The sequence below is a fragment of the Grus americana genome, chromosome 18, assembly GCF_028858705.1.
Source record: "Grus americana isolate bGruAme1 chromosome 18, bGruAme1.mat, whole genome shotgun sequence".
NCBI classification, from domain to species: Eukaryota; Metazoa; Chordata; class Aves; order Gruiformes; family Gruidae; genus Grus; species Grus americana.
Genome location: NC_072869.1, coordinates 5,176,580 through 5,201,424, shown reverse-complemented (window position 1 = coordinate 5,201,424; position 24,845 = coordinate 5,176,580). Strand labels below are relative to the sequence as shown.

The 24,845-nt window shown below is 38.8% G+C and overlaps 1 protein-coding gene across 5 annotated transcripts in view; it reads left to right on the top strand.

The window, feature by feature from the left end:
- Positions 1–24,845, top strand: part of ANKFN1 (ankyrin repeat and fibronectin type III domain containing 1) — a 158,329-nt gene that overhangs the window by 118,609 nt on the left and 14,875 nt on the right. For 4 of the 5 annotated variants that reach the window (XM_054846790.1, XM_054846788.1, XM_054846789.1 and 1 more), the window contains 8 exons: positions 3,274–3,381; positions 9,852–9,951; positions 11,124–11,256; positions 11,881–11,997; positions 15,670–15,885; positions 18,019–18,185; positions 19,626–19,776; positions 21,553–21,721. In XM_054846790.1, the coding sequence (XP_054702765.1) occupies positions 3,274–3,381; positions 9,852–9,951; positions 11,124–11,256; positions 11,881–11,997; positions 15,670–15,885; positions 18,019–18,185; positions 19,626–19,776; positions 21,553–21,721 (1,161 nt within the window). The remainder of the gene's footprint in view (positions 1–3,273; positions 3,382–9,851; positions 9,952–11,123; positions 11,257–11,880; positions 11,998–15,669; positions 15,886–18,018; positions 18,186–19,625; positions 19,777–21,552; positions 21,722–24,845) is intronic. The other variant, XM_054846793.1, reaches the window with a different exon arrangement.

The following is a 24,845-nucleotide window of genomic DNA, read 5'->3' as shown; positions in this document are numbered from 1 at the left end:
AGACATGTCCAAAAGCCCTTCTTCCTTTTCAAACCTATGATATGTTTTCTCAGACTCCATTAGGACTATCATTTTTTATTTGTAATTTTTGATCTACTATAATCACATTGTACTGTTAGTTGCTTTTCCAGACTTAGTGTTCAATGCCAAACAGGCTCAGCATATTACAGCTTCCCATGTATTGATTAATGCAGTAGACGGACTTTTCATTTTATTGTATTAGCATTTGGTTTTATTACGCTAATTGCATGCTAATGTGAAAAAATAAAGCAAGCTGGACCTACTCTCGGTAACATAATGGAGAAGGTTGGATAAATGAGACTCTTGCAGTATCATTGTCCCATTTTGCCTCAATTTTGCTCTTGTTTACCCCAGAATAAAACCAGAACTAGGCTAAAGAAATATTCTGTTTGAGAACAAAAATGCACTACAATTGTGGGACAAAATTCTACTCTTGGCTATGTGGATAACTCACTACTATGGAGTTGTTTGGTATAACTTAGTGACATGCAATTACCTTGACTATACCCAGGGATAACTACACAGGATTTGGCCCCACAAACAGAAAAATTACATTAGCTGAGAAACAGTCTCTTTTACGGTAACTGTTAGTTTTTCAGCTAAATATCCACAAAGAACAGGGCACTCCTGGCAAGACAGGTGGTATTTAAGACCGTAGCTTTGTATGATACGCACTTTTGCTTTGAGCATATTGCATTGTCTTCCCTGTCTGTTTTGTCCACTGTTAGTAACCTTCTGAAATCTGACAATATGTGCCAGTTCCAAAGCTTTGGGATGTCAGGGAAGTAAGTTCTCCTGAAGATTTCAGTGGATCAACACAAAAACTATGCAGAGAATTAAGTTAATTTCCCATGTTTAGTGTCTCAGGGATTCTGGGCTTTAGAGTAGCAGAAAGTCCTAGACTTGCTGGCAGTAGGGCCATGCTGTCATGTGCAGCTGCTCAGAACTCAGCGAAGTCCCTGCTTCCACCAGGGAGAGTAGCACCATCCATGGGAGTACTACTGAAGTGCCTGGGACAATTGCAGGGGTGTTTCTCTGAAAGGCAGCCAAGGTAACAAAAGGAGTCTTTTGGATTTCCCTGTAGGAGAGCAGGAACATCACTTGATACATATGGGATTTTTTGTGAGTATATGGCAGAGACATGTTTCTTCCTGGCTATATATGTGTTTTCTTTGTTGGTGAACGCAGAAGCATTAGGCAAACTCGGCTCACTGTGTAGAGATAGCTGTCAAGATTGTGGTATTTTCATTAAGTTCCTTAATGACACACACTTAAGTTTACAGCAAGGGAGACCATCAGAGCCTAAATGTAAATTCTTTCATTAAGTAATATTAACATCAGAATTTTAGCTTGAGAGACAAGATGCTATTTACTGCTGCAGCTACTGGGGGCAGAGCTTCTTTATCCACATGACTGCCTTCACCACCAGCTTTGAAAACTGGCAGATTTGTGCTTGGCAAGAAGGCAGCACTGTGAAATTACACCAGTGTTGCATAACAAAATATGGCCCTAAGCTAAAAATTAAGTGTGAATACATTAATACTCTACAAAGTTTCTGTAACGGCAGCCAGAAGAATATGCAAGGGAAATGAAAGCTTCAGGGCTTAATCCTGATCCATTCCAATCCCAGAGCATCAAAGATTAGCGATATCCTTGGAGATGCATCCATGTAGCATGACAGTGAATTCTTGCCACTGTCCTCCTGTTTCCCCTACATACACAGTAGCAGCCTGGAAGGTGCTGGCCGTTGTTGTGCGCTGTGTGAAATCACAGTAGATAGTAACATTTCTAGGCTTATTCATGGCATGTGAGTGATGGACAATGAGGGAAGCTGGTCCAATTCCCACATCATTTTTAAGGTAGTTGGCAATCTGGAGGCTAAAAAAGTTTGGAAACCACTGGGACAGAGAAATCATGAGGTTGTTTGAAACTCTACCAGTTTGATGACTCCAAAGCACTTTGAGATTGGTGAGTTCCAGTGGGTTCCTCTTGGCTGCTCACAGGAGATCTAAGAACTGGCCTCCCCACACAGAGCTATAAATGCAGCTGGCCCTGGATCTCTGCAATAATATACAACATGCAGGGTAGACACTCTGCAGCTGTTACAACTACCCACAGGCTATCAGGATACCAAATGTCTTCTCTTTCCACCCTTTCATGGGGCGTACTCTAGCTGCTATACTAAATGGCAGCAAATATATATTTCTATCCCTGGCATAGTGAGCCCATTGGAAGGAATGCTTGACTCCAAACTTCCACTGGAAACTAGATCTGTATATTTAGTGAGTGAGCAAACTGTTTGTTGGTGGCTGTGAATACGTACGTGGCCTCTGTGCCAGCAAGATGGAAGCACGCCTCCCTTGCAGGCAGATCTGTTAATACCTTGATCCACCATTACTCTGAGTCAGGAAACTGGTGCAATACTTTTTTCTCATTATAATGAAGTATGAAACTAGTCAAGGCTGGAATTAAAAAGCTCCTTTCCGATACACACAGTTTCATTCTCCTGTTTGTGATGAGGTTGCCTGTTTCTTAAAATCAAGACTGAGACTGTAGCTAGCAGCAAATGAGTGAAAACAAAGACTTCTGTAGGTTGAAGGTGTGTGGGACAGAAACCGCAGCTTCTTGCCTCACGAGTGCAGTGCTGAGCAGAGCGTGGACTCTAGGGCAGGAATTGCCAGCATTTGTTCAGGCCTCTGCTGGGAGCAGATTTTCAGAAGTGATTTTACTCAGAGCATGTTTCTGTGGCTACAGAGCTAGCTCTGGCTGTGGGAAGATGTTCACTCTCTGCTTTGCAATTGGTTCCCTATATAACTGTATACAGTAGAGCCACTGAGCTGCCTGGTGTCTCAGCAAAACGCAGGAGGAGCAATAGCGTGATCTTAGTGAGGTACTGAGAGTGTTGGTATGGTGTTGGTGTCAGCTGAGAGCCGCTCTGACACTACAGTAACAGACGCCATTTATGTACTGAAGAGAAACAGCCATTGTCTAGTCAGTCACTACAGGAGCTTCCAGGAGCTGATTGTGAGCTCTTTGTTAATAATCATTATGATTAATTATGTAGCTGGCACAAGGCAAAGGAAACTTACTGTACAAGTAACAACAGCGGACTTAAAAACAACTGTCATTTTTCCCTGCATGCCCAGATATAAAACTCCTCTAAAGCCAAGAAATATCAGAGACAAGAAAATACTTTAAAACCTTCTCCTACTCCTTTGTGTTTCATTTCTGTTTATTTCTTTTGTTCAATAGACTGGAAAGACTGCAGTGGAAGAGAACCTCGGCACAGGGGACACACTGAGGCCCTGGAACGTCTCCTTCAGCAGGTTCGAGCAGCTCATCAGCATTATAATTGCAGAGGTAAGGATAAATATCTATGTGGTAGGGCACCAGCTGAAGCCTCTGTGGCGCCTGTAATTTTAGCAGTTTTCTAGCTAGGTCATACCTTCTCATTCATCAGGAAAAGAAAGATATTAATATTGGCCCATCTGGAATCACTTTAGTGCACTATCTTGCTCTTAACCCTTGAAATTAGTTGCATGAAAACATCTGAAAGCTAGAATGCGCACAAGCACAGACACACCCTTTCTCCCTCTGTACCCTACACACCTATTGATTTGTTTTTTCTACAAATTAGTTTCACAGAGGATTCCACTAAAATGTTTCAAGGATCTCTCTTTTATTTTTTCATATTAAGAAAGACTTTAGAGAGTTAACAACTGTTTGGGATCAAAAGAGGGGACTTGGCTGCCTCCAAATGGAAGACACTAAGTAGTCTAGTGGATGTGATGCCAATCTATAATGAAAAATACTTGCACAATGCAGTGGGAAGGTAAGATTGCCCTATTTTCAAATAGAATGGATCAAAACTAGGAGAGAGTTCAAGTCTCAGCCAGCTCTTTGCTCTTCATTCATGAGAAACAGACTGTGCCTTTAATAGCTCAAGAGCCAAGGCAACAGCTTGGCATTCTTTTTAAAGCATATATAAAAACTCCTGTTCTATATGGGTTGTTGAAAAGTACTATGTATTTTCTTAAAATAAACTTCTAACTGGAATAATGCTTCATGGCAAAGGAACTTATTTTAAACTGAAAAGTTGAACTACCATGAAGTTTTCATTTTTCTTCACCTAGTATGACTGTTATGTCAAACTGCATCAATTGATTTAAAATCATAGAAATACTTAGGGCTAAAATCATCTGTCTGAAACTGAAAGATGCAGCCTTTGTTCTTTACGTGCAAATATGTCACTATCATGATGATCCACAGTCTGCCACAACCCATTGTAACCATAGCAACTTAAACTATTCAGCTATGTTGCTTGGAAAGGGAAAGGAGATATTGCAAGAAAATGTTGTTTCTCTAATTAAAATTCATACAGGCATTATCACTTGCAGGTGGTCTTGGTACTGAAAATACAGATGATACATTCTATCTCTTACACAGCTTTTTCATGCTATTGAAGAAGTCTTTTTTCCATGGTACAGTTTTTCCTTTCTGAAGTTAGCGCATATATCAGGTCTTTCAAGCCACCTTCCTAGTCAACAGGGAATAAGCGATGGAATATCTGAGAATATTCTTAGTATAAATTGTTTTACTGACATACCAGCCCAGAACAGAAGCAGTTATAAACAACATGCAGAAAATCCCTCCTTTTGAGAATCTGACACCAGTGCCTGGTTCTTATAAAATTCCACTGCTCCAGAAATTAGCCCGTCTCAAAGCAAAGCACAGACAACTCTGTTGTTGATTTCCTAACTCCTTTTCCTTAAATAATAAATAACAACAATATAACAAATCTGTTTAGCTCCAAACATTTTCTTGCATATCTGAAAGAGGATCTGGGAGCTTACATGTGGCAGTACTACACTGTGGAGTCAGCTTGAGCAACTCCCTCGCCTCCAACCAAATAAAAATCTCATAATTGCTTGTAATGCTAGCATTACACAGTAGTATTTTTTGGATAAATCAGGATTGTAACATAATAGGAGAGCCTTTGGAACTTGCCTTAAATATATGACTGATGTCAATCCCTTGTATTTCAGTAATTTGGTAAAGAATTGAGACAAAGAGTTTGGAGAAAAAGTAAGAATTATGACATCACTTTGACTCTGAAATTTGACTCTGGTATTTATCAAACTCAGTGAAATCTGAGGAGTTTGATCAAGGATCTGAGATATGCTACTATATATGACTGAAAAACCCAAATAATGGTCTTCATATAATACAGAGGCCTGAGCTAGATTCTTAATTAATGTAAATTAGCATGATTCGACTGACAGAGATAGGAGTCAGCATGGATATGCCGTTATACATAAGCTGAGGACCTGTCCAGGCATTTATCCATTCTTTACCATGATTCTCCACACTCTTCTTTGATTATACGTTAATAATGTAACCTCTGTTTTCCTCATTTGTTTTAGAGATGTAGTAAATATCTGGACATTGTTTGTAGAGTATCCTTCAATCTGCTTACAACCACTGATGTGCTGTGGTTTATAAATGAGAGCAGAATCAAGCTCTGCATGAATTAAAGTTAGATGAAGTCAGAGACAGGACTCAAACCTTGGGGTCTTGGCACCTTGGCTTTTCACTAAGTGATTCCTCTGTGGGGTATCACACTCATGCTGCTCAGGCTGGCTGAAGGGAGGTGGAAAAAACTGAGGGTAATCAATCTAAAAGGTCTGAGATTACTTGGATAACATAGGCAAAAGCCTCAGAACACAGAGGAACTAGAAGAGGAAGGCTGTGTCCTAGCACTCCAGTGTGATCTGGGAGGGTTAAATTGCCCAGATTCCATGCAGATCTCTTGCCCAAGTCTGTTCATTCAGACTTTGCACTGCAGCCTGCCTTTTGCCCTATGCTTTGCACTGCAGGGGCTGAAGAAAACAAGCTTACAAAAATACCAGGAAGAATACATTGGAATGTACAGTGAGTTTAAGAGCTTTTGGAATTAGATCAGCTGTTGCTTTTGAACCTGCTCTGTGATATGATGAAATCTCCTAGGGAATTACTTAGGAAGCTTTGCTTTCATATGTTTAATCTTCTGGAAAACCCTGATGATTACAAACAACAGTCATCCATTTGTCTTCATAATACCATGGTACAGACTATCATAACTGAGTTACTACAATTGTATGTCCTGGCAACACTTCAAATGTATTTTTTAAGTATTTTTTTCTTGTAGATCATTCTTTCTAAACAATTCTGAGTGGATTAAGTAATTGTGTGATGCTTCATTAAGAAAGGAACCTAACTCTTCAGCAAAATGCTTACCAGATGTTTTCTTTCTGAAATTTGGCTGAAATGTGTTTTACTAGACAAGTCAGAGGTGAAATAAAAATGTTCTAATTGTAATTTGATTCACAAGCAGAGTGCATACTTTTATTGCATTTAACAGAGAGAAGGATCTCTGATTCCACAGGATGTTTAAAATGTTTAGATTATAATTATTTGTGAGAATACACAAGAGCAGGCTTGAGAACTAAGCCATAGACTGAGAAGTTCAGGTAGGGAATTTAAGAAGTTACAATTTCAGCTGTTCAGCCTGACTTTGTAATCCAAAATATACCACCCAGTAATATGACTGTCATGCCAATAGTTTTTTCATGTGATACAGAATTTTCTTTTGAAAGACATCCCACCTTGAGGTGAAGTAATACAGAATCTGTCGTGGTCTCAAGCTATTGAGGTGTCTGGCCACTACTTTATGCCTTCACCTTCTGCGTGGAATTATGTCTCCGTGCACATTATCCCAGTGTCAGTTGTCCGCACTGCTAAAAATGTGCAGCTTTAAATTGAGTTTGCATTTGTCTGGAAGTTTCCAGCTATTTGATGTATTTTCATAAGGTTACACAATTGGTGAAAGCGAAACCCCATTTTATGCCCTCCACTAGGATTTCAGTGGGATCTAGCTCATCTTGTGCTAATTTGCTTCCTTATTCAGGGTCACCCTAAATGATATTTAGCTGTTCCACAGGCTGTCTCCTTTGTGGGGCTAAGATCTCAGATAATGTTGCACTGAGGTAATTCCATTTACTTCACATCTGCCCCACTTGAGGAGAGGCACCCGCTTGTCTAGTGATAGGACAAAGAATTCCAGATGATCTTCCTCCTCAGAGAAATGCCACGGCATAACAGACATTCCTGTAGAGCAGAGACCCCAGATGCATGCTAGCGTCTGAGCATGCAACTTTGTTCTTATTCTGCCATGACTGACTGACGTTGCATTTAAGGATCTGTTGTATTTAAGTGAACTGCAGAGAAACATTTATATATCCTGCCTGAGAGAGAAAAACTGATAATGTTGTAAATATACCTTTGTAGTTAATTGCCTATTTCAATCCAGGTTTGAGTGCTTCTGATCTCAATCTAATCATTGGAAATTCTCTAATCTCAGCCACTATTTGTTCACTCCTGAGCTTCTTTTAAAAGAGCTCATAGATCTATTGCTGTATCATTTATTCATATAAACTTATTTTGTTGTTACTGGTGGTTTTCTATAAAGGTTACTCTATGTTATGTATTAGTTAATTAAATAACAAAGTTCCATTTCCTGTAGATCCAAATTATCCTCTAATCTCAGCTCCATGTTTTTTGACTTCTAGACACACAATGCTGTAAAACAAAAGCAAATAGCAATGTAGGAGAGTTTACAGTCTCCATCTAGTTTTACATTTTTTTTTATACTGTTGGCTTCTGCAAAGCTGTGGACTAAACCCAAACCACTGAATAGCCCAATAACCTATATTTCACTTGTAATGTGCCCTCTTATTTTAATGTTGCAGTCTCTGGGTATTTTATACAGAATTATGTTGCTTTGCCTTCAGCAGTTTCCTCCTCCATTCCCTCCATCCTTAATCTAGAAGAAAATACAGATTGCATAATTAGAATGAAATTTATATTCCTAAATAGGTCTTAACCTTGGAAGAAGGAAACAGTAAGACAGGAGTTTTAATGTAGCATTTGGTTTACGTTACTGTAATATACTGAAAAAAAGTTCACAGTAAAATAAAAATTATCTGAGGAGATATGGATAGAAAAACAAATTAATTTTTTTAAAAGCAAAAAAACCAAAGATCAGTTGCATCAAAGGAGCAGTCATGGATTTGGATGAGTCTGTTAAGACTAAACTGAACAGCGCATTGGAGAATGTCATGGAGAACAAGTTTGCACTGGAAAGACAATGGATTTGATGATCTAATAAGTCTCATACATCTGAATTGTATAATTTCACCCCCAATAGAACCTCATTCTCTTTGTACTTGCTGTTCAGCAGAGTGGTAATTATTGCTAACAATGTGTCTTCTTTCTGTGGTTTTCAATGTGCAAATTATGGTGCAAATTTATTCATCATTTAAAAATACGTTGAGCACTTCCACAGATGGGGTTTTGACAAGAGCAAATTTAGTTGTTCTTTAAATGTTCAAACTTAACACTCACTAGGGAGACACAGATAGACACCTCCTATTCTAGATTGGAGGTAAGTGGGAAATATGTTGCTCTGAAAACACCTAAGCAGACTGATTAGCAGCTTTCAGCAAATAGATCTTCACGAGACTTGTATTTTCCTATTGCAGAAGGGTGTCCCTCAAAATGTTTCACACTTCAGTCTGGATGGGTATCTATGCTTCATCCAAATAAACAGTCAGATCCCCGAAAACTGAGATGTAGTTTCACAGTTACATTTTCCTTTTTGCCTTTCTTTTCAGATCACTGTAAATATCTGAAGAATTAATTGTTTTTTTAAAAATAAATGTTTCTGCTGTTTATCTTAGAACACCATTAAACAGGAAGGACATCGCAAAAGACAATGCAAAAAAAAAACCCAAACCCAAACAGTTTTAAGCGCCTGTTCCTTTTAAATGTCATATGTGGACAACAACTGATAATACATCTGCCATTATACAATCCTGCATGTTCCTGACTGCCATCTATTGGCACAGCCTCTAAAATCTGCTTACAGGTATGCAGGTGGACACAGCTGTTTGACAGAGCTTGCGAGTTTCAGTTCCCACTGGAAGACTTTTCTTTGGCTTACAAGGAAACTGAGACCATGCATGAGAGAAGGAAAAACATTAAGTCAAATCCATGAAAGTGAAAAATAATACAATGTATAAATATTTAACCACATTTTTTAGAATGTCGGGCAAATATTTGAATTTATAAAATTCTTCTGTTGAGAAGAAGCAGGTCTCAGCTTTGACATGAAGCGAACAAAAGAGTTAAACACCTCTTCCTTGGATTCCAGATTACTAGGCAGCAAATATAACTGTGAAAGCTCTGAAGCAATACAGGTGAGTGGAAATTGTTGTGGTGGGGAGAAAAAAAATATCCAAACAGAAGCACGTGCATTTAATGTCATACAGAGAAAGATGAGGGTCAATCTAGTTGTTTCCGTAAAGCTTTTACTTTGCTTAGACTGGTGATGCTGTGGTGGTAGTGATTGCCAGGGCACCAATTATTCAGTTTAACTGATGGTTCAAATCTCTTCTTGGGTTTTTCAGACCACTTGCAAAATTCACATCCATTCTGAACATTAAGAGTACGCAGTACTGGTTCAAGGTCTACTTTGCCTAGGAGCAAAACATTTTTACCAAGTCTGAGTTTGCTGCAAGTAAGGAACTTGTTTGCTTTTGCATATCACAAAGAGAATGAAAATACAAGCAAAAGGTTGTATTTGAGCATGTTTCTAAATGTTGTCTTTTAAAAGGAATATAGTGGGCACTGACTGAAATTTAGTATTGTGGTTCAAGAGACGAAGGTTCGTTATGAGATACTATCTGAAATTTAAGTGCTGGGTTTGGTTTGCTTTTTATTTTCCATTTTAGAAAGTTCTAAATTACAGAATGCTGGTCGCAAACAATCAGTTTCCAGAAGCCTGAAGCACCTTTTCCACTCATCGAACAAGTTTGTGAAGACTCTGAAACGGTTTGTCATTCATTTTATCTCCCAAACATTCTGAGTTTTAGCTAGCAGTTGTCACTTTTATGTAATAGTGAAAAGCACCTTAGAAATATATGTGAAGATTCCACTACCAAGGAAACAGCAATCAGCCAGAATGAACCTGATAAAATCACATACACGTAAGACTGGTACAGGTGACAGGAAAATAATGCTCCAGTTCCTACTGAAATCAACAGAATCTTTTCACTGTTACTGTTGGAGATGGATTTGAACTGTAACAGAGTGAAATATTCTATGCAAAGACAAAGTGCAGTTACTGAGGTATTTTGGAAGCCACGGCCTCTGTTGCTGCTCAATAATGAAACTATGCCATTTATTTCATTCATGATATAAACTGCAGGGCTCAGATAACATGTTTTAATAGTCCACTGGCAACAAGCAACACATCTTAGAATTCTCTAACATCTTTAGCTAGGTTTGCAACCCAGTGTGACCCAAACAACCCTCAGCCTTGATAATTTCTTTTAGTAAATGGCAGTTGCTTATCCTGGATTATTTCTTCTTTCATTGCCAGGAGTGTTCAGTTTGCTTTTTCTTCTTTGTATTTTGATAAGAGTTCGATTCTTTCAGAAGAGTTCTCCAGAGTCTTTAAATTCCCTAAGGCAACTACTTAACATATGTAACTAATTGCAAGGGTAAATATTGAAAGGAATGATCTCTATAAACAGTTTTGCAGATATGCTGGCCAAATTACACTCAATTACACTAATGTAAATCCATAATAACCCACCTGATTTCTATTGACTTACTTCAGATTTACTCTGAAGTAAATGATGGCAGAACTAAGCCCATTAATGATAAAAAGTTTTGGTAAAATTTCTGATTTCTAAAGGGCATAAAGCCACCATTATGTACTGTTTACTCTGGCAAAATTCTTTCTACAACTGATGTCAGTGGCTTGCACAGATTCATAATTTCTCAGATTCCTGTAGTCTCACATCATCTAAAGTTATAAGCTTCCCAAATATTTTTCAGAATTCACTGACTGAAGTGGCATGATCTTTGTAGCAGAGAAGTTAAGACCAGATGATTCGATTTATCTCCTCAGAACTAACACCTATGATTCTTTGACTAAAATTTGGCGTGGATGTGAATAGACATGAAAAGTGTTTGACAATGTTTCCTTCTTTCTTTAGGGGACTCTACTTATCTGTTATATTTTTTTACAAAGACAATTTATTAGTCACCAATGAAGATCAAATCCCAATTGTGGAAATTGATGACTCTCACAGTAGTTCAGTTATGCAGGATTTCCTGTGGTTCACAAAGGTAATGGGAGCCTAATTTCATATATTGCTTCAACAGATTTGTTACTAGCAATGCATAGACCTTAGCTCATAATTTTGAATATATGAAATGATGTCATTAAAAAGCTAAATGATGAAGGGCTTTACTTTTCACTCAGATTAAAATGCAATATTCACAAACCATTTATATGGGTTAAATTCTGACTGGATCACTGACAGTGGCACAATTGGCTTTTTTAAATGTATGTTCTTACATAAATGATTGCTACTTGTGTACAAAAAGGTTTTATGAACATTTAGAGGAAGAGCCTAAAGAAATAACTAGAAGTTTTAAAGTTGGTATTTATTATGGTTATGCCATCATTAAAGATATCTTCACACTATTTTTTTATACCCCAAAGAAGAGTAAATCAATTTTACACAATAGTCCAAAAAGCTATTGAAATAGGTGGATGATGTTTACAGAACAACTTCTGTGTCTGATTCAATATCTGTTTCATGTTTAGCTAGGCAACTCATTGCCATCCGCAGAAACTCAAAATGAGCAAATCTGCTGATTTTTCCAAGTCCAAAATGCTTTTAGTTTCATTTCTGCTTTTGTAAATGCTGAGAACAAAACCTGATTGAGCTGGATATATTTTTGCAGTTGTCCTGCATGTGGGATGATATCAGATGGCTGAGGCAGAATATGTCTATATCTGTGTCCTCATCAACAGCACTTCAAGCCAGGCAAAAGATGCTCTCAGCGGCAGCACAGCTACAGGTTGGTTGCATTGCATATTTCTAGCTATTAGCTTTGTGATCTCCAAGGGATAGTACTACCATCTGTCCTATGGTTCACCACTCCCCACTGGCCTCTTCTTTGGAGCAGTGCTATCATCTACAATGACATGAGCTACTAAGCCTCTCTTGCCAGCTGGAAGCAAGGAGATACGTTAAAAGTAAAGAGTAGGAAAAAGAAAGGAAAGAAACAATAGTGGCAGACAAAGAAACAAACAGATATGAACCAGTAAATAATGACCACAGATAAGCTTGTGGTTTTGCAGATTGGGAATTCAAGAGTTATAATCCTAATATTTGCTGCTCAAAAGCCTCTTGGAAGACCTATTAATTATTAATATATTTATGAAGCATTTAAACTCTGGGTAAGATTTAGCACTCCCTTGTGCTATATGGGAACCTGCAGCAGTAGGTAGCTTCTGTCCCTGACAGGAAGTAGAAGGCTGACGTTGCCAAAATAGTACTCTTGATTCACCCATGGCCTACAAACTTCTCAAGTATGGCTTCGAGGGCAGAACTACACTGTTCGACAAACAGGATGGCTATGCTGTTATGGATTGTCAGTAGGGAAATAAAAATGAATGTTTCATTAAGTTCTTAACTGAGCTGCCAAAATTTTTAAGGTGAAATGTACCTTTGTGCAGAGAACCAGTCAGAGACCTATCCAGACCTTTAAAAACAGAGACTAAGAGAGATTAAATGGTGCATAGATCTTGTGCTGACCCCTCACAAGGACAGCAGCACTACTCATATCACGTTGTTAAGGCATAGCAGTGCCTCTCAGGATGGTTCTGTTCCAACCTGTGCTACAGATACAACCTGAGTGGTACTGAAGAGGCCACTTGATCCTTCTGTGTCTCAGTCCACTATTTGTTATGCAAATAGTAATTACACTCTCTCCAGCAGAACATTTTGACATTTATTGTAAAGCTTTTGAAGAATGGGTTTCATGGTAACATGAAATCTCTAGCTGGAATGCAGGCACTTGCATAAAATATTTTCTTTTGTGGGAAAATACATTTTCAAAGGGATGTGTGCATGATTCTTACAGAAGGTATATCCAGGCCTCACTTTCTCCTACCTTTTGTTTGAATGAAGTCACCAAAGCTTCCCAGAAAAATCTATGGTACAATCATGGAATTAATGAAGATCTTCATATTGCTTGGCTCACATATCAACCATACGGCCATCCCTCTTGTTATTGCCAGGCAATGCAATAAGCTAGGGTTTATAGCAGCCCTGAGAGCCAGATTCTTTGTGGCCATTATTAAGAATATCCACGTGGGGTTTGTTTTACATTTTTTGGAAAAGCACGCTGTACAGGAGAGTAGCCTTCCTGGGCAACCACCTGTCCTGACTGATTTCCCCAAAGTATCCCGAAATATATGGAATGCCAGTCTGCTGTACCTTTATTGGAGGACCACCTGTGTTAAGCAGCAGCTGCTTGTCAGTCCTTCGAGCTGTCACTAGAAAAAGTTTTAACTGTATCTGCTGAATGTTCCCTCTGGAGTCGTTAGCTCAGCTTAGGTAGCAAGTATTCCTTTGGTTAGCTCAGTTTCGTTGCCTCTGTCCGGAGCGTTGCTAGTGTGCAGGGACTGCACTTCGAGATAACCAAGATTCCTAACACACGGTGTTATTATTTGCTACTGGAGATGTGAAGAGCAGAGCTCGAAGCACAGACATATAGCAAATGTGTCCATGTGGTATATTGAATTTCTGGCAAATTTATTGTCCTTAACGTTTGTTCTGTTAGCTTGGTCCCCTGATGAACACAGGGATTGTCACCGATCTGCCAACCTCTAACGGTGTGTGGCCTAATGGGATCCACCAATGGAAGGATCTCAGTAAAGTTTATATGGTTGAATACATTTTATTGAGGCAGTTAATAGACCGACTCCGCAGGAATTTAGGACAAAATGGAAAAGATCAGTGACAACACAGCTGCTAAGGGACTGGATCAATAGATTCAGAGACAACAGGGACGGTAATTTTGTCTGTTGTTACCACTAAACAACTAAAGCAAACAAAACACAAGTGATGGGGTGCCAAGCTAAGCAGACACAAAACTTTTTGGGTATATGAATTAGTCGCATATTCATATTAGGAGGTGCCCCCTTGCTCTGTGCTGGAATGCCATTCAGAATATACAGTCGGTGACAGTAAAGAACTGTTTGTTTTCATCTAGGCACATCCATATGCTGCAGTGATTAATATGACAACTAGATGGCTAACATCTACCTGCAGGGATTTGCCCCACCTGGGGACACATGGATTAATACAAAATGTATACTCAAGATACCCAGTGTTACTCAGTTAGGGAGGCTAACCTCGAAAGGCAGAACAGTTCAAAAAAGAGGAGAGGTGCTATACAGACAGCAACAGTATGTCCTGGAGAGGGATGCATAAAGCTAAAATAGCTAAGTTATGCCACATAAAGGGCAGTCACTGTGCTGACTACCTAGAGTTTATAAACAATTTAATAATACAGTTTATAAGTAAATATTGCCTGCTAAGTACAGATAAATAATTTCAGGATAATCTATCCGTTTACAATGTCATTAAGTTAATGTACAGCACTTCCCTAAACATACAATGTGCTGCGCTATGAATTCAAGTTTTCATTTTAAGCTACCCCCATCCCTACCCAGTTTACTGTAGATGTCTTGAAAAGTCACAAAGTAATGAGCATATTTTAAATGTTAGGCATTTTTCTTTAAGACATCTGGGAATCTCTTCAGTGGCTGGTCACTGGATTGAGTGTGTTTGCACCTATAAGCAGATGCCTTGCTGTGTGAGGAAAGGGATTTTGACCAAAATATGTATTTTATGTGGAGTCTTTTAAAATTACTTTTCTTTAATCCTCACATATTTTCCTGGAGAGCTTTGCCCTGGTAGTTTGTTAGCTTCTGCCAGTTTTGTCTAGCACATTCTTGGTATCTGAAATAAAAGGAAAAGGGTCCATGTCTCTTCAAATTCTTCAGTGTTCCTTCACAAACACACTCCACAGTTTAGCTCCAGAATTATTTACATTCAACACAGATATGAGGGCCTCTTGCTGTTGTTGCTGAAAATAATCTGAATAATTTTAAAACAGAGAACAGAAAATGGAGATTATAGTCAATGACCCTAACAGAAAACATTTGAAGTGTCCATTCTGAATGATTTGGGAACAGAGGAAGAATTTCGTACCATTTCTGACAATTGGTTATAGGGACGTTAAGAGAACTCTTCAGTAAGTTCAAATCAGAAGGGCTTCATTGATACCAAAGGAATCACCAGTAGACCAACACTGAGTGCTTTTGAAATTTGCATCCTTTATCTTTCCATGACTGGGCAAAAGTAGGAAGTGCTGTCCAAATAAGCGAATTATTTGCAGTGTGTCCTTTTACAAAGGCATTGCATCAGAATAGTCTTTCTGATGTTCTCCATTAAATGTTGGACTAAACACATTGGACACAGTTCAACCCACAAACACAGCCTAGGGAAAACCTTTCCTTTTGCCACTGAATGATGTGACTGTAGGGCAAGGGTTTGAGAAAGTTGTTATTGAATTCAATAGGACTGATGTCAGTGAGCACAAAGTTCCGTTTCAAAAAATACCACTTTCCTGATCTGTGACAAATAACTTCCATTTTATAATTTGCTTGTTTTCTAGAATTTGCTGGGAACTCACAACTTAGGCAGAGTTTTTTATGAGCCAATCAAGGATCGACATGGCAATATGCTGATAGTTACTATAAGAGAAGTGGAGAGTCTTTATTCATTTTTTAATGGCAAATGGATGCAGGTATCCAAACTACAAAGCCAGAGGAAATCCCTTTCAACTCCAGAGGAGCCAACAGCATTAGACATCTTGCTTATAACAATCCAGGTAGTGCTTTGCTTCTCTTACTGTATGTTATTTGCTTTTGTAAAGCCTGTGCCAGAGCCCTGATTTTTGGAAGAGTCTTGTAGAATTTTAGGCCTTAATCCAGTGCCCAATAAAATTAATGGCAAGGCTCCCATTGAAAGCAAAGACTTATATTACTTCCAGTGGGTCTGGGATCAGATCCTTAATATGTAAAATATCCATGAGATTCTAAAGAAATTACTTCAAAGTCTTAGCAGAGAATAATAGTTTCTATCAGTTTCGGGAAACCATGCTATAGAATTCTGTAGCAAGGGATATAAAAACCTTTAAATTCTCTGCGATGTTCTTAAGCACCTATACAGACACTTACAATTTCTACCCTCCATAAGATTTTTCCATCCAACCTTGAACACTAAATCTGGGTTTAAAACCTTACTATTCTACTTAATAAACTTGTTCTGTGGGGTTCAGGGTTCCTTGGAGCCTGGTATAGTTGCTAAAGAATTCTTTACTGACCATAACCCTCCTTTAATTTCTGCATAATGTGCCCCTAGACTTCACAATTAGAAAAATACCAAGGTAAGGACTGATCTTAGAAGTTGCTTTGCATAGTCAGTTCAGTTAACATCATTGAGAGCCATGGGTTTGCAGCCCTTCAAGAATCAAGGTATCTGTAAACTCATGTTAAACGTAGATAGTTCACATAAAGATTAATACATGTTTTCTGTAGGTAATGGCAACCTATTTCTCACAAAATATCAGTAGCCAATCTCTCTAAACTCAGTTGCATAGTTACCCAAAACACTACAAGACAAATCATCATCTTAGTCCCTTCTTTAACACCCTCAACTAGACGATGACTGCTGTGGTTAATTTTTGAATTAGAGGCACTTTCTTGGGCAGAGATTGTGCTTTTTGTACCGGAAACTGACAGGCAATCAAAATATACATTACCAGGTTTTAGGAACGTTAAAAAATTTCCAAAAGACAATAAAACTTACCTGATCTATGTTAGATTTAATGTATTAAAATGTGTTAAAGGTGTAGAAAAATGTCAATCTGGGCAAAAGTTTTATATTAGGAAACCCAAAATACAGGCCTGATCAGATTTCCACAGAGATCCTAGTGGAAAAAATGTTCCCCTAATGGTTTACACATTCCTATCTAATGCCCACCCTTTCTTCTATTACTTGTTTAATCATCGAATGGGTATTTTGTTCATGAAGTGCTTGTGAAAATGAGGGTCTAATTGCATTGGTCAGAGCCAAGCATAGCACTGGCAGATAATTTGATGGTTCCAAGAGTAAAGGCATAAGGCCAGGTGTCTTAATCCTCACCCATTGCAGAAGCACACATTTCTCAGGATGGCAGCAGACATCATTTTTAGGGTAGTTTTGGGGGACTGCTATACATAGCCTTAAAAATGTCTCCTGGGTTCAGCAAATATGCCATCATTATTAATTCCTTCTAAGCTCTATTTGTCAATAGATATTTGTTCAGAAAACACAGCCATTAATTAAACTTTGCAAACCACCAACCCCCGTGCTCATAGAGATCTTCCTGTTGACAGCAGGTGATACAGAGCAGGTTTTTGAGAGATACAGGCTGAGACTCTACAGGGATTCCTTTGGTGACAGTACTGGCTTACGCAGCCCCTCTCTCCCACCTTCCCCAGGTGACAGCTTTTTCCCAATGCTGCTCTTCTCCATTGTGTAGCTACGCACCAAACGTGAACCAGGGAACTGCTTTGGCTGAAAAATGACTGCTCCTTTTCCTGAGTTGTTTTTCAGCTGAATCAGTTCCCTGGCCCAGCTCAGGAATGATCAGACAGGAGTGCAGAGGTGGGTCTTATTTAAGCTAGTTTAAATACTACAGTTGTAGAAGATTGAAACCTCAGTTTTCTACAGCCAACTCCTGCATGATGTGGACAGCTTACTGCACCTGTGCATGGCTTTAAGTAAAAGGTTGTGCGAGTGCATCCAAACTACCAGATTATTTATATGCTTAAGCATGTGCTTAAGTGTTTCACAAATTGGGAACACTGTTGAAACAAAAAGACGGCTGTAAAAACATTTGTTGCTTTTTGATCCCAAACTCTTCCGCTTATGTGGAAAAAATTGAGATTTTTATGTAGGACTGTTTCTCTTAAAACAGGACATTCTTTCCTATCACAAACGAAGTCAGCAACGCCTCCCTCCTGGCTTGTATCTGGGTTACCTTAAACTCTGCAGTTCTGTGGATCAAATCAAAGTGCTTGTGTTGCAGAAGTTGCCTAATGTCCTGTGTCATGTTAAAATCCGAGACAACAGCAATGTCTCCAAGTAAGTGAATGTATACATATTTACACACACATATGTAGAGACAGAACATTTGTTTTAGGTTTGAAACCACTGATAAAATTTAAATGCTAAAGCAATTTTGCCATTGCAAAATTGTAGGTGCCAGCAAAGTCTGGCTGAGGTGTCTGCCATCACAGAGATCAGCACTGACCTGAACAGGCACCTGGGGTGTTTCCAGGAATTTGAAGGCTGATCCAGAACACATACATATGAGCCCATTGGTTTCTAAAGGCTGTATTCTGCGGTCGCTCAAATTCTGTGCAGTAGTAATGATCTTACGTGTAACTGTTAGGAAGATCATAGCCTGCAGCCCTGATTCAGCCTCCACTGAATTCAGTGTCACCCTTTCTATTGATTTTTACTGACCATGGGGTGTTGGCGTTGGTGATTTTTTGGTGTATTCTCCTGTGTAATACCTGGTTTCTCCCTCTAATCCACAGCAAACATACAGCAACTGAAAACACATATTCAGACAAATGCTATCAGCTAATGAACTGCTGTGCTCTGGGAAAGCCATCTTCCCCTTTGTCCATTGCTTCCCTTATCCATTGAGCAAGTGCACTTACTTGTACCACCTCGTCCTTGCCTAGTGGGCAACACATTTTATTGGCTTTTTTCTGGAGCTTTTTAATCCCATATCATTTCAGAAACCAGCTGATAATTTTGCATGAGGAAAAAGGAACTGGGTATCCGTATGGATAACAAGATTATCCAGAAAGTAGTAGTTAATACTAACAAAAATTTTGGAAGGAATACAAAGGCTAGTGCTTCAGAGTTTATAACAATCTCTGATTCTTGAAGTTTAAGATCAGGTCTTTATTTAGGAGCAAATTGGACCACATCTATTACTTGTCTTGTAGCGGGGTTTCCTGTACTTTTTTTTCTTGAATGTTTGGTGCTGGCTGCTTTTCAAGGCTGAATACTGGGCAGGGTGAATTAAGGATTTGATCCAGAAAGATGATTCCCATGTTTATCAGGTCTAGAATGGATATATGTCAAGAAAACCAGGAAGTTCTTTGGCTCCAGTGAGTAGAAGAGAGTCTGTCACAGAAATTAAACTTCCTGTTAATTGTCATTGTAGTCATTTCCAATGCATGCTTTTTAAAATATTGTGGTAGATAGGGAATGAAGTATGTGGGAAAGAAATCCTGGAGTGAGAAGCCTTAGTGAAATATTTCTAAGGCAGTTGGACTTTCAGAGGTTTGCAAGGAATGTTCAGCCTGATGTACGTACATGTGCTAGAAAAATTAAACTTTTCAAAGTTAGATTTTTAACCATAAACAATCAAGATTGCACAAGTTTAGAATCTTTTGCTATATGAGGATTAAACTATCAACAGATCCCAAATGCACATACACTGAATTCCTGCTTGTGCACTGAACTTTTGTTATATTTCTAATTTTAACTTGACTCAACATACAGAGATGAGTGGGAATGGATCCAAACACTTTCTGGCTCGGAATCTGTGGAAAGTATGGATCATACTTCAGACTGCCCTACTCAATTGTTCTTGTATGAGCTCCAGATGGCAGTGAAAGCTCTCCTTAAACAGATCAATCTACCTCTGCATCAGGTATTTTCCTTTGTGGTATTTATCACTTTTTTGAAAACTGATTCTTAAGAACACAACTAAAAGCTACAAATTGTGTAACTTGCAAGTAGGGATGAAATGTTACAGTTGCAAGAAAAGAAAAGCAGAGAAGTTTTGTATTTCATTGTTCTAAGTGTGTGTGTATGGAACATCTTCCACAAAACAGTTATTTTCCTCGATATTTGAATATACAATGATTAAGAGACAAATTTTCTATTAGCTCCTGGTTTTGCATCTGTTAGCATATTTGTGCAACTTCAGGCAGGTGCAAATAAGCACTTTTACACAAAACTGGTAGTTGTGAGCACCTTTACCCACCTGGCAAAGAAAAACAGGTATTTTTCCAGGCAAACAAGGCAACTGACTGTTCTTTTGGAGGTAATAGTGAGGGTGTATGAAAGGCCTGCTGAAGACACAGCATTTTGCTGTTTTACACACAGATAAAAGTAGCACTTCTAAAACACACAGTTCCAGACCTCCAGATTGCTGTGAGTGAGGAGAGGTATCTGGCTTCTGGCTTTACATTTAGGTACAAGAAATGCATATGTGAATAAATAAAGTCAGGGAGGATAATCTACGATGTGAAAGGTCCATGAAAAAATAAGCTAAGAAGTTTGTTTCTTGTTTACATGAATTCCATTTTTATTTTGGACTACAAGGGTAAAGAGGGCTTAAAGTAGAAGTAAATCATCTTTATATTCACTTCAAGGTCTGTTTGTGCAGCTAGAAAGATGTGGCCCTAAAATAAATTAATCTGGTTCTACATTTCTTGATTTTGAAAGGTTTAGGCTTTGCTTTTAAAAGTGAATCCATCAGTGCTGCACCTTCTTGCCTGGGAAGAGCCAAATAAGATGCAAGTAAATCCAAAATTAAGACAGATGGTGTGCTGCCTTGTGGTCAGTGACTAATTCAATAGGGGTCTGTATGCTAGTGTATTTTCTTGGAGGTTACAGCTTTTGTGTATCTTTTTTTTTGTTTTTAAGCTAGGGACTAAAATATTTAAATCAATGCACAATATGTTCCTTGGGCTGCAGTTCAGCCAAGCATTTAAGCTCATCTATTCTATGATTCTGTTGTGCATGAGAGATAGACATAAACATGACCTTGCAGTTAAACACAGTTGTAAATGTTTTGATGACTCAGGACCAAACATCCATGTTAATGAATTGAATTTTTAATTCAACAGATTTATTTATGTATTTTTATTATTTTCGTGGTAACAGTGACACTGGTGCATACCCAGGGTAAAATGCAGTGCTGCACACAGCAGCTCCACAGCAGCCTCAGGCCAACTCCTGTGTGTGCCATTTTCTCTTGCTGCAGCACTTGTTAAACCTTTCCAGTGCTGTGTTGAGGGAGAGCTGCATATTTCTCTTAACCAACCCTAAATTGAATCTTAAAGGTTTTTAATTGAATCCATTTTCATGTTTTCACATAATTATGCAATCATAATCTTGAAAAGCACATGGCATGTGATCATTTTCTGCCTAATAAGAAACATAAATGTTCGTTTTCAGGGGGGTTGTGCCTGTGTGTGTTGTTTTAATGTGGAACATTGCAGCTTTAAATCTTTATTTTATGTAGTGACATGAACCCACATTTAGCCCCCCCCCCCCCAAATATTTATGTTTTATAAAAATTCCGAGCTTGATGTTGTGCAAATTTTCTTTAATGTTTTATATCATTTCGGGTGTTGTTTATATAAGTGCCATGTTGTAATTCTCTCCTATTTCTTCCCCCGCGCGTGTCCCTCTACAGGCTAAGCACTTCCGTCTGTATACACAGGAGGTGTTGGAACTGGGTCACAATGTCTCCTTTCTTCTCCTGCTCCCCGCCTCAGACGACGTCTGCACTGCCCCAGGACAGAATAATCCTTACACCCCGCACTCAGGATTTCTTAACCTCCCTCTTCAGATGTTTGAACTCGGTATAGTAGCTTGCTTCACCTAGAAATATTAACCCAGTCTCCTTATAATAAAATCACAAAGTTGTATCTGTTTTCCCCCTTGTCCCAGTGGAGAGTCAATAAATCACATGATGGCTTTGGCAACAACACTACCTATAACTGTGTACAAGTTATAGAGAGAGCAGAGCGGTTAAAGCATATACTGTAGCAATCATTATTGAAATGCAAAGCATAGAGCAAAGCCCACAGTTATCCAGTATGTGTCTATAAGCTTATTTGGAAGATGATGTTCTTTAAAAAACAGAACCAAAAACTACACGCAACATAGCAAGATTGGAGTGCGAAAGGAGTTGCAAAAAAGCATCCCTCTAAATTGTCACAAGAATAATCACCAGTGTTGCAGAGCAGAATTTTTGCAGTTCTTGACTGCAGATAGTCCTACGCTAGGTCTGACTCCCTCACAACTTTGTGAAAGGTCTGAGTGGAGTTTCCCACGTGATGGTCATCTTTTTCCTTCTGGTTCCTGGAAAAATGCAGGAGACTCAGCCCTATTGCTGTGGTGCAGGAAAAGCCTGTTGTGAAAAATGTCAAAGCACTGGAGTTGAATCTATTTCTTTAGGGAGCACATCCTGTGCTGTAGCAGATTCAGCCCTCTTGTTCCACTGCATTGCTGACTGGGTAAGAATTCCCCAAAACACCAGCTGTCTCACAGAAGGCATAAGATGCTTTAGCTTCAAGGTCCTCTATTTCTCATTTCTTCTTCTTTGGTCCACAGAGAAAAGAAAGGTTCCACATAAAAGCAGCTCATAAAGACTTAATAGTTCTTTTTAGAAAGAATATTATAAGTTAGGGGACTGCTAAGCCTTACACATTAGTCTCCTCTGTTTTCTTCTGGCCTGTAAAACTGGGGAGGAGAGAGAAAGATATGAGCCAAAACTGATGGAGTCGGTACACAAGGAGCCTTTACAGAATACGTCCCTAGTGGCAACTGTGTCTCAGTGATATTTCTCTCAGGTGTTTACATGACACCATTATCAGCACCATCCCATTTCCTATATATCACTGCTAAGTGCTGTTAAAGTCACTAATGTAGGAGAACGATGATTAGATGTTAATGGTGGGTCTTACCAAGACTATGTTTTCACAGTCACAGTAGATCCGTGATCTCCCATCATCCAGCAACACAAGTTTCATTTGGATCAGGCAGGAATATACGACTGTGTTTATGCCACATCAGCCAGAGCACAGAAAGTACTGCCTGTGACAACGCTGGGTTTTTATGCTGGTTGTGGGAGGACAGATGACAGCTGAGCTGCCACAAAATGATAAGTGGTACAGACAGACAATACATGAGCTGGCGTAGTCTGCCAAGAAGTTACCCCTTCAAAAGAAAACTAACGTAATTGAACTAGAAGAGCTAGTTCAGTGCTTTGGGTCATAGGGCCATGGCTGTAGTAACCTACAGCCAGACTTATCTTCTTGACACGCAGCCCTGAAGTCTACAGTTAGATTCTACTGAGCGTATCATTCCTTGCTATGAGAGGTGACTGCTGCATTCACTGCGCAAGGTAATGCATGAAGCATATTCATCTCTGGTGAAATTAATCTCCACAGTAGAGGTTTTGCAGGCTATTTAAGTCTCCGTATGTGGTACACAGACGGGGGCAGGAGTCATTCTCACCTCTGGGACATAGTTTGCATCGGGCTGGCAAAGCAATAGACGCTGAAAGGGATGATGTGGTGCAGGGAAACATGCAAAAGAGTCATCTCTCAAAAGGTGTTCTGGGTGCAGACCTCTCTGTTTAGCAATGTTGCTGCAGTGGGAAAGCAGTTCATGGTGGAGAAAACAGTATGGAAAGCTGAATTTTACTTTTGAGTATTTTTTTTTTTTAAGTAAGCAATCATTTGGCCAAAGGCAGATGACATTTCTATATGACTTATTATATATGTATCCCTGACGTTCTATAAAGTGACTGTGATTCACATCTCAAATATTAGAAGCTTCCATTCCCCATTAGCTGGTGGCTACCAACTATATAATTGCATAACCACAAAAGACTATGTTGAAGTAACATTTGTTAAAGTAACATTAAAGAGTCTGACTTAAAACCACAAAGGCTAGAAACTTCAGCACTGAAGCTGAAACCGCGGCTGTAATTCACTCAAGAGTCCACCACATATGGCATATATACTGTAAGACCACACACTATTCAGACTAGATCCCTGCAATATCTAGGCATCACTGAGAAACCAGAAGGTAGAATTCTTTCTTTCACTCTTTTTTTGTGGGATTTCTATGTTCAGATTAGGCCTTTATTGTTATGCTAATGATGTTTCTGTGATTGGATTTCTTAGTTTGAGAAATTCTTCTCAATTCTTATCATGATGTTTGCAAGGGATAAGTAGACATGTGACACCATTTATATTTTTCTTTTAATATTTATGATAAGAAGAATATATGCAATTTACACTTGAAACATGCTGAAAAATATCATGCCACAATCCAGAAAAGTAGCAGTAGTAAGCCAGCTGGCATTCCCTGCTATAACAAGATCATGCTGTATGCTTGCATTTATTGAAGCACCAATGAATGGGGAAGTATTTCTGAAAACTGGTTCTCCCTCAGCAAGTTTCGGTATGTCTGTAGTGCAGTTCGCAGAGATAACTGGTAAGTTGTGCCTGAGCAATTGCCGGTTCTGGAATGATGTGGCTTTAAGCAGTCAGGTAATTTAACATTATGAAGCTCCGTAGCACTGTAGCTGTTCTGTCTCTGTTATCTAGTTACGTCTTTTAGAGGTAGCTCAGCTAGCTCTGTGCTACTCCAAAGTCAAATTACACAAAGCAAGAATTCATGTCTGAACTTTCTGTGTTACCCCTCTGCATAAGAGTTCAGAGGATGATATGTGATAACACCTAAAAGAGCTTTAATTGTTTCGCCCAAACTGTGATATCACTGAAATGCTTTTACTGCTGAGTCATTTACATTGAAGTTACTGATTTAAGCTAGCCTAGCCCAAAAGAAAGTTATCATCCTTCGAAATGATACTTTCTTTCTGAAACACTCAATTAAAAAAAAGTAAAAGATGAGTTCCATTTTCCAGTCATGTCACTACTTTCTTGATAAAAGAAATGATGAGCTATAAAA